Source organism: Echinops telfairi, unplaced genomic scaffold, assembly GCF_000313985.2.
Source record: "Echinops telfairi isolate 266 unplaced genomic scaffold, ASM31398v2 ScPeMD7_24;HRSCAF=84, whole genome shotgun sequence".
NCBI lineage: Eukaryota > Metazoa > Chordata > Mammalia > Afrosoricida > Tenrecidae > Echinops > Echinops telfairi.
The window spans coordinates 3,435,513-3,446,390 of record NW_022103921.1 but is presented as its reverse complement, the minus strand read 5'-3'; the positions used below and the strand labels follow the sequence as shown (position 1 = coordinate 3,446,390).

Genomic DNA, 10,878 nt, shown 5'->3' with positions numbered 1-10,878 from the left:
GGGAGCTACATATAACCTCCTCTCTGGGGGACGGGCAGCAGAGGGGTGGGTGAAGGGAGACGCCGGACAGTGTAATATAAGATACAATAATAATTTATAAATTATCAAGGGTGCATGGGGGAGAGGGGAGGAGGAAGGGATGGGGAGGGGGGAAAAGGAAAATGAGCTGATTCCGGGAACCCAAGAGGAAAGCGAATTTTGGGAATAATGAGGGCAACAAATGTATAGATGTGCTTTACACAATTGATCTATGTATTGTGATGAATTGTATGAGCCCCAATAAATTGATTTAAAAACAAAACAAAACACCATGATAGTGGGACAAGAGGAAAGTAAAAGGAAATAGAGGAAAGAACTAGGAGGCAAAGGACATTTACAGAGGTCTAAATACAGGCGTGTACATATGTAAATATATTTATATATAACGATAGGGAAATAGAACTGTGTACATATATTTATATGTTAAGTATTAAGGTAGCAGACGGACATTGGCCCTCTACTCAGTACTTCCTCAACACACGAACACTTTGTTCTATTAATCTGGCATTCTATGATGCTCACCTTCCTGACACGATTATTAAAGACAAAATGTGTACATAAGCAAATGTGATCAAGAAAACTGATGGTGCCCAGCTATCAAAAGATATAGCATCTGGGGTCTTATCTTGACGATAAACAAGCAGCCATCTAGCAGAGAAGCAAGCCCACATGGAAGAAGCACACCAGCCTGTGTGATCATGAGGTGTCAATGGGATCAAGTATAAGACATCAAAGACTAAAAAAAAATTATATAGATGTTAATGAAGGGGAGGGCAGAGTGGAGACCTAAGTCCATCTGCAAACAATTGGACATCCCCTTACAGAAGGGTCACAAGGAAGAGCCAGTCAGGGTGCAGTACAGCACCTTTGAAACATACAACTTTCCTCTAGTTCTTTAATGCTTCCTCCTCCCCACTATCATGTCCCCAATTCTACCTTACAAATCTGACTAGCCCAGAGCATGTACACTGGTACAGATAAGAGTTCTTATCTAATCCAGGACAGATAAACCCCTCAGGGCCAATAATGAGAGTAGCAATACCAGGAGGGGAAGGGGAAGGTGGGGGGAGAAAGAGCGAACTGATTACAATGCTCTACATATTACCCCCTCCCAGGGGGACGGAAGACAGCGGTAGGTATAAGACATGAAAAAAAATTTATAAATTATCAAGAGTGCATGATGAGCTGATACCAAGGGCTCAAGTAGAAAATGTTTTGAGAATGATGATGGCAACATATGTACAAATGTGCTCGACACGATGCATGTATAGATGGATTGTGATAAAAGCTGTATGAGCCCCCTATAAAATGATTTAAGTTTTTTAAAAAGACAAATATAATCCTAAAAAAAAAAAGATCGTAGTCTACATCAGATTTATCTTTGTGCCCACATAGTAAGTACCTGATGCATTTAAAAATCTCAGAAGGGTTTCCTTTACTTAAACCCACGGAACATTTGAAAGCTAAATGAACAAGCAAAGCAGATGTATTGAGCAACAAACTGCATCTTAGATCATACTCTAAGGCTGTTTTTTAAATTCATATAAAGTTTATTTTGATGTTAACTAAAAAAAATTAATCACAAAATACTCGCCTTTCATCTGTTTGGTTTTCAATCTCATACGTTTCCCCGCCAAATGAAAAACAGTGAGTATGGTACGTTCCACTTCGATTTAGAAACTTTTTAAAAGAGTTCAAGAAGTGCTTTCCATAAAAGCCTCTTCCCACCTTGCCCATGACGAAGCGGCACAGCATGTCACGGCAGACCCACGTATTTATAATCTTCAAGAAATCGCAACCAGGAAAATCCAGATTACACAATCACTCTTTCACTTCCATTATTTCTGCAGACTTTAATGTAGCTTCCTCACTTAAAAACAAAAAAGCTTCAGGAACGCAAGCGCAGAACCTGACGCCCATTGCCATCCGGAAAAAAACCCATCTTATTCAAAGGGTGACGACTGAGAAAATCGCCTACTAGTGCAATCTTTCCCGTGCGAGCAACAGGCGATGAAGAGACCGCTTCTGAATCTGAGGATAGGGGTGAAGGCATCTTTCTCTACCTTCTTCCATCACCAGCCAGTCTCTAGCGTCATCCTCTTGTCAGTCCAGGAGATAAAGTAACAGAACCTTTCCAAGACAGGGATCAGCCCCCCATAACCCAAGGATCGACGTTAATCAGACATCAGAGCACCCCCCACCAACCCCGAGTCCCCCAAGGCCCCACCTGGACCAATGGACCAAAGCTTGGGACCCCTACCAACACAACTTCTCGCCCCATCTAGCCAGCGCTGAGACGTAGGCCAGGAAAATGTTTCCTCTGAAGTGAGAAGGCACCGACCTCCTTCCTCAGACCCCTCATTCCCTTCACTGCTCCCCCAGGACCCCTCTCTAACGACGAGGTGTTCTGCAATCTTTCAGCCCCCCAGAAGCACAATCACGCCACACACAAGATGGCAGCCAGACACCTACCGGAGGGAACAGCAGCGCCACCACTCCCGCTCGGCCGGCCTCTCGTCTGCGGGCACTCTCATTGGCCGAGCCAGAGACCGCGAGACAAACCGTGAACACGGGCTCGGCCGGCCTCACGTCTGCCGGCACTCTCATTGGCCGAGCCAGAGACCGCGAGACAAACCGTGAACACGGGTGTCCAATCGCGAGGGGGCGCCCTCGAGCCCCCGCGGCAGTATTGGCGCTGCGCGTGCGCAGCCTCTGAGGCGCGTAGCCAATGCAACCACTGAGCAAGCGCCGGGTCAGATGGCCGGGGGCTGTAGCATCCGACTTCTTCCACTGAGCCCGCGCCGGGTCGCTCTGGTTGTTTGAAATTTCGCTCTTCCTCCCTCCCTCGGCGGAGCTCGGGCGGCATTACTTCCGCCAGGGCGGTGGGCTCTCGGGCGTGCAGGCGAGGAGAGAAGCCTCTCTAGAGACGGAGCGTTTTTGCGCTCGCGGAACTGCCGAGGCGGACAGCGTGGAAAGCGCAGCGGAGCCGTGGTCGGTGCAGCGCGGCCCAGGTAGACGGAGGACAGGTGCACTGGCTACCCTTCGGCCGTAGGCGCGGGGACTGGAGCCAGCCCTGGAAGCCTCCCGTCTTTCCGCACCATGCGCTTCCGAGCTGGGGAAGGGGCCGCATGGGTGCTCTGAAGGCTCAGCCCCATTCCAGTCGGCCTCCCTCCCGGGGCTCCCCGAAAGGAGAGGTGATTCCTAAGGAGCCGGTGACTTGAGGCTGGAAAGGGGGCTCCGAGAAGTGGTTTGGGGTCTGCCCCCCCGAAGCAGAACTTGAAGGTTTAACCACTAACCCATTTCACAGGTAAGCCCTGAATAAGTGAGGTCACAGAAGGGAGGGAGGGGTCAGATCCTCAAGACCTCTGATTTCTAATCAATGGCTACTCAAGTACCCTGTAAGTAGTCGAAGGAAATGGAGAACCTGCACCTCGGCATGAAGACACTGTAGAGTAAGTATGCAAAATCCGTTTCTTGAAACCAGCCTGTTTGCTTCTGTGTTCACTCTGCGGCTTCCTTGTGGCTTTCTTTCATTTCCTCTTCAGCAAAACTACCGTAGCGTTATGCAAATGCAATAAGAACGTTACCTCCTTCGAAGCGGGCATGCCACATGGCTTATACTCCGTGTCATTATTATAATCATTGAAAAACGCAAGGAACCTAGGGAAAAGGAACATGGCTTCTTTAGCGCCTCAAAAGAACCGTCGCTTGACGTGAAGAAAACTTAACTTACTTTCCTTGTATGAGCTCCTAATAAAACGATTAAAAAAAGAAAAGAAGATGACGATGGCAACGTATGCACAAATGTGCTTGCTACAAATGACTTGTGGTTTGTTTTGAGCTGTAAGAGCCCCCAATAAAATGATTTATTAAAAAATAAATAAATTACTTTCTTTTCCAAATGGAAACCACTAGGAGAGGGAAAACTGAACAAAATGTAAAATCAATTTCAGTTGTAAATACCCGACGACCTCTCCGGATGATGAGGTTAGGAATGACTTATGTTTTCATCTTTGCACTGTAGTTGTAAGGATCCCATTCCTTAGAGGTAGTGCAAGTAAACAAGAATTATTGTCTTTGGTGTATTAAAAACAGGTGACTTCTGTGAACTTACTGACAGCAATTGTCCTGACAATATTTTTAGCTCCTTGAACACTCTCGGAAAGTGCATAATTTACTCATAATATCTTGTGGAAATTTGGGCTGTAACAAAGCTGAAACGAATGTGTATCACCCTTTGGTGGTTTGGCACTTTTTCTCTTCACATGTTTTTTTTCCTTTCTTTTTTTTTTAATCGTTTTATTAGGGGCTCATACAGCTCTTATCACAATCCGTACATACATCAATTGTATAAAGCCCATTTGTACATTCATTGCCCTCATCATTCTCAAAACATTTCCTCTCCACTTAAGCCCCCGGCATTAGGTCCTCATTTTCCCCCTCCCTCCCCGCTTTCCCCTCCCTCATGAGCCCTTGGTAACTTATAAATTATTATTTTGTCATATCTTGCCCTGTCTGACATCACCCTTCACCCACTTTTCTGTTGTCTGTCCCCCAGGGAAGAGGTCACATGTAGATCCTTGTAATCGGTTCTCCCTTTCCAACCCACCCTCCCTCTACACTCCCAGTATGGCCACTCACACCACTGGTCCTGCAGGGATCATCCGCCCTGGATTCCCTGTGTTTCCAGTTCCTATCTGTACCAGTGTACATCCTCTGGTCTAGCCAGACTTGCAAGGTTGAATTGGGATCATGATAGTGGGGGGTGGGGGTGGGGGGTGGGGGTGGGGTGGAAGCATTTAGGAACTTGAGAAAAGTTGTATTTTTCATCATTGCTATATCATACCCTGACTGGCTCGTCTTCTCCCCGATACTCTTTATATGTTATATGTGTTTACTGAAGCAACAAATGCAGGAGAACAAAAATGTAGTATTTCATCAAAAGTACAATAAGTTTTATGAAACAAATAAATAAATAGTACAAGCAGTGTTCTGTCTAGTTTTTGATACCTGTGGACAGAATGAACCGTTTCTGTTGCTCAGGTTAATGTTAAAAAAGAATAAGGATGTTAATTTGTGATTTTCCCATGGGGCAGCTAGGCAGCTGCCTACCTTAGAGAGAACCTTGATTATAAGCACCATGTTAACAACCAGTTCACCAAACTCAACAGAAAATTAGGTATCATCTGGTCTGCTGGACCAGTGTGAACTGACTGAATCCCATCACTGGTTTGATTTGGCATGCTGTTCTGGAAAGAGTGACAGTCTTGGAAACCCACGGGGGCAGTTCTGCTCTGTCCGATAGGGTCTCTGTGAGTCAGAATAATGGCATTGAGTTTGGTATTTTAATTTTTTATGCCATCCTTATGTTTGCGTTCATTGTTGCAGCCACTCTGTCCATCCATCTCATTGATGCCCCCCCCCTTTGTTAACATTTGTGTTTAATTCTTTTTAATATGTATTAATTTGTTAATTGGGAGTTGATACATATATCGTTCCATAGTTCAGTCACATCAAGCAATGTTGTACAATTGCTACGAAAATCAGTTTCCAAACCTACTTTTTCTTCCTGGACGTCTTGACAACATCTCCTTTTTTACCACCCCCACCGCTGTACCACCACTACCAACCCCCACTCCCAAGCCCTGATTCTTCATGCTGTCCCTTTAGGTTCATCAAGGTGGACCCTCTTTTTTTGCTGACCCTTTACCAAGCATACCGTTCTCCTAATTCGTGTTCAAAGTAAGTGACATGAAGTCTCATCTTCCTTGCATTTAGGGAGGGTTCTGGTTGCACTTCCCAGACTGACGGATTCCTTCTGGCAGTCCATTGTGCATCATTACGATTCAAATGCCCAAAGCAAATCTTCATCCATGGACATTGTGGCTGTGTTACGGTTATACTAATCTCATAATAGGTATAAATAGCTTCCCGCATGTTTTCTGCTCTGAAAGAGCTTGTGCATAATTAATAATACCTGTTCCCTGAAAGTTTTGTAGAACTCTCTATAAAGCTGTATGAACCTGACATACTGGCAGGGAAGGGTAGGGCAATGTGTAGCATCCACACTGGTAAGATTGTGAATATTTTAAGTTCATTTTATACTTACTGATACATTGGCATTTTTATTTCTTTAACATAATTGCTAGTTTATATTTTCATGGAATTTTTTTTTTAATTGTGTTAACACGTAGCCTTTTTTTTTAGTTTATATTTCAGTGCATTGATTCTGTTAACCATGTGTACCACCTTCACAACATTGTGAATTTCCAAAACACTCTTGCTACCCAAAGGAGAAACCCTTAAACCATTAAACAATAACTCATCAATCTCTACTCCCTCTTGCCCTGGCAACCTCTAATCTGCTCTATGAATTTACTTATTTTAGATACCTTATAGAAGTAGAATCAAACAATATTTTGTGCCTGACTAATTTTACTTAGTGTCGTGTTTTCGCAATCAGATTGAATAATACTGCACTGTAGGGACACACCACATTTTGCTTATCCGGGAATCTATTGGACATTTGGGTTGTTTCCACTTCTAGTTATTGTGAATAATGCAGTTGATGTTAACATTGTTTTCTACTGTATTTTGGTTGGTGACCATGGTCGGCATACTATTATCTTGGAATTTGCTGTTGGTGTTGTACACAATCGTTTTTATACATTTCTGTTTGTTCCCCTAATAAAGTACATTTTATTGGGTGCCAAGTGCTATACATTTGCTAGACGAAAGATGCTAATTTATCTTTCATTCAAATATTTTACATCGTGAGGTTTCTGTTGACTTTGTCAGTTTCTGAGACTTGGTTTCTCTCCCACCCCAAGAGAAAATTAGGGATTTGGGCATTTAAGTTTTTTCAGTTTTGCTTACAAACCAGAGTGATAGAGTTTATACATAGACATTTATAATTATTAGACCTTTGTGGTAAATTATTCTGTCAATATACAATATTTGTCTTGTTAATTTTGGAATTAAATTCTATTTTGTTTGATGTTAATGCTTCTGCATCAGCTTTCTTATCCTGGCTGATGTGGTACGTTTCTTTTCACACTCCTTCGTTTTCAGGCTTGCTGTAACGTTTGTTGAGATTAGGTGTTCCTTGTGGGGAAAAAGAATCCTGTGTAGGTTTTGTTTCTAATTCATCCTTAGACTCTCATTTAAGAGCAGCAAGGGTAATAACATTCACCTCTCTTGTGATTATTGACGTCTGTACTTGTCTGCTTCATCTGTTACTTCCTGTTTCTGTGCCTTCCTTTCCCCTTTTTAGGGAGCTTGTTTCTGTGCCTTCCTTTCCCCTTTTTAGGGAGCTTGTTTCTGTGCCTTCCTTTCCCCTTTTTAGGGAGCTTGTTTCTGTGCCTTCCTTTCCCCCTTTTTAGGGAGCTTTAGCCCCATTCTCTTGGTTCTAACAGTTTTCACCATTACTAGTGAGAGCGGTGAGTAAATGTTAGAATTCCGAGGGTTTTTTTCTGTGGAAGGTTATAAATCATTTGTCTTGGCCTGTGTATGCAGAACTTTACCTTGCTTGGCACACAGAGGGCACTTTGAATCTTAGGGCTTAATGTGATTTCCAGTTCTAGGAAATTCTTGAACCTGACTCTGTTTTCTCTATGATTGTGTTGCGTATGTGTTCTGTGCCCCAGGTAAATTCCTTGGCTCAGTCTTTCATCTTGCTAATGGAGTCTTCAGTCGAGTCCATTATATTCAGAACTCTGTTATTCTATTAAATTTATTTTAGCAAATTTAAATATAAAATATTGAATTAGTTTTCTTTTTTTCAACGTATGATGTTTCCTTTTTTTTTTTTTTTTTTGGAGCTGAGTTACGTGAAACCGCTGGAGGCGCGACGTTTCCTTATACTCTGGAGATATCTGGCTTAATTATTTAGTGGTCGTATGACAAATACCCCAAGTGAATGCCTTAAGGAACCTGCTTTATCCTCGCCCAGTTTAGGAGGCTTACAGTCTGAATCCACAGCACCAGCTCTCGGGAAGACGCCCTTCCTGTCCGCCGGGGACAAGTTCAGGTGTCAGTTCCACAGCTATGAGCCTGGCATTATTTGGAGATCTCCATGGACTGGCATCGGGCTTCCCCTGGGTCGAGGATGGTCTCAGTACAGGGAACCCTCGTGTTAAAAGAGGAGCTCTGCTCCCAGCTCTTTGTTCTCAATAGTAGGTTCTCTCTCCTTTTAGCTCTTATAAAATAAAAGGTAATGCAAGCCAGACCTCCTGGAACCTCCCCCGCCCCATATCAATCCAATCAAGGCTGGGACCTGAGGGAGTTTATTGCATCCCACCCTAATCCCCTTACAAGTCTTCACATCATGGGGGTGGGGAAGGGGCATGATTACCTCAATATCTAACTGCCACACTTTTTTAGAATGACCCAGCCTAGTTGACATGTGTTTGCGGAGGGAGGCACAATTCAATGTTTTGTGGGCTTATTAAGTTGCTTTCCATATACAGTCTCCCTGAGATGTTTGATACTCAGTTGTGCACATAGCTTCTCTGGGAGGGTGGAGCCTGCTTGTCCCGGTTATGTAATGATGGTGATTGGCAGTGGCAGCTTACCTCTGCAGCTCCCCACCTGTTTCCTTTCCCCAGCGAAGCCTAACAGACTGGGCCCAGAGAGAGTTCCCATTTTGTTGATTATCGTTATGTTCTTTAATTTTTAAAACTTCTGACATTTAGATGAGTGTGTTAGGGGAGTGGGACAATAGATCACCATATGCCTGGCTTAACTAGAAAATGAAAATTGTTGATAAATTTTGACCTATTCTATTTCTAGCTGTATAGCCTAAGGAAATAATGAGATATGAATAAAACATATCCCTGTTATGATGCTAAAAAGTTAGAAATAATACAAATGTCCAATGTAGAGGATTGTCATACTGGTAACAATTTGTTACATTATTAAAATTATGTAGCATAAATTTCTTTTTACTATTGGCCACATTGTGTAAAAATTTGGTGTGCTATTAATGACAAGGGGGAAGTGCAAGATATTTTATTCAATGAGAGGTTATAAAATATTGTGCACTTGAGATCCAAATTTTAGGTTAAAACTAAGTAAGGAAAAATGATAAATTCAATGGTTACTATGTACCAAGCACTATTTAAGTGCTCATAACAACCCTATGAAGTAGTGAATATTTATATTTTAAAGGTTTTAACAGTATTTGTTAAGTGGAGTATCCTAATTATTAATTTAAAATGTAAGGTCAATGCTAAATAACAAATATTTCATATTGGTGATAGGATTATGGGATGAATCTTTTAAAAAAATAATTTTCCAAATTTTGATATTTTCCCCAACTAATAATTATTCTCTTTTAAAATAGATCATGTTTTTATTTATTTATTTTTTTTCTTTCCTTCTTTTTTTTTTTTTTTAATTTTATTTTTTAAACATTTTATTAGGGGCTCATACAACTGTTATCCCAATCCATACACACATCAATTGTGTAAAGCGTATTTGTACATCATTTCTCAGATCATGTTTTTAAAAGATAGATATGATATCTTTTATTCTTATTTTACTCTTTACAAATATAAACTATTCTTTGTTATCTTCATTGCAGAATATTTTACATATTCGTGGAGCAAAAGATGGGAGTTGTTTTTCTTTTATAAAAGATAATATCATTGATCTGATGCAGCTCTAAATATTCACTTGCTGAAGATGCATGAACTTGGCATTGGACTATGGATCATTTCTGAAAATTTCTGCGACTACAGTTTCTATTTGAAAATTCAAGTTTCAAAGGTGTTCTGTTTTAGCATTGTGTAATGATGCATTTTGTCCAAGAACTACAAATTTTATAGAGACCACCTTTGGATCCCAGTTATATTCTTCAATCAAAGTGATTCATGTCAGTCATCCTTGGATTAAGTTAATTTTGAAGTTTTATAAAGGACGCTAAAAGATGGGAGAAAAAAATGGTAGGTTGAAAATGCATTGTTAAACTTTATATTTAAAAGTCTGTAGATACTTTAATGTGACCAAATTTTGGAATTTTCTAAGTTTGTCATTGTGTTAGTCTGGGATGACTAGAGAAACAAATCCAGGGAGACTCGTGTGATAAAGAAAGAGCTTTATATCAAAGAGTAATTTAATTGTATATTAAGAAAACATGTCAGCCCAGTCCAGATCAAGTCCGAAAGGCCGATATTGGCCCATATGTTCAATACTAGTCTATAAATTCCTCTTCAGACTCATGCAGCACATGCAATGACGCCGAATGCAGGAAGATATCACAGGCCAGTAGGTGGAGAGTCTTGTGGATCCATTGCTGGTGGAAGCACCTCAGCGTTGGCCTGGCTTCTCCAGCTCTAGGACTTTGGCTCCATCAGTATAGCTCCATATGCCTTCTCAGCAGGAAGACAAAGGAGAGTGTGGGCCTGGCCTCCAGTGAGCTATTTATCTCTATAGCGCCTCCAGATGAGGGCATCAGACTGTGACCTGGTAGACTAAACTCCACCCCGTCACTTTTAATAGTCTCAAGTTGACCCCAGATTATGTAATTACCACAATCATCAAAAATTACTTTTCTAAATTAGAATGAAAGGTTTCGTCTCTGTAACTACCAGTTTTTACTATCTTTGTAATGAGTTTTTTGTCAGTAACCCTAAGTACTTTTTTTTTTTACCCTAAGTAATATACTGCTTTTAAAAGTAGGCTTCGGGAGCGGGGAGGGAGGGGAAAAATGAGGACCTAATGTCGGGGGTTTAAGTGGAGAGAGAATGTTTTGAGAAACGATGTACAAATGCGCTTTACACAATTGATGTGTGTATGGATTGGGATAACAGTTGTATCAGCCCCTAATAAAATGTTAAA

The 10,878-nt window shown here is 41.6% G+C and overlaps 1 protein-coding gene across 1 annotated transcript in view; it reads left to right on the top strand.

The window, feature by feature from the left end:
• The first annotated feature begins 2,846 nt into the window (after positions 1-2,846).
• LOC101644837 (SET domain bifurcated histone lysine methyltransferase 2) overlaps positions 2,847-10,878 on the top strand; it is a 44,281-nt gene continuing 36,249 nt past the window's right edge. Inside the window, exons 1-2 of the mRNA XM_045289060.1 lie at positions 2,847-3,346; positions 9,623-9,983. Of these exons, the coding sequence (XP_045144995.1) occupies positions 9,968-9,983 (16 nt within the window). The 5' untranslated portion in view covers positions 2,847-3,346; positions 9,623-9,967. The remainder of the gene's footprint in view (positions 3,347-9,622; positions 9,984-10,878) is intronic.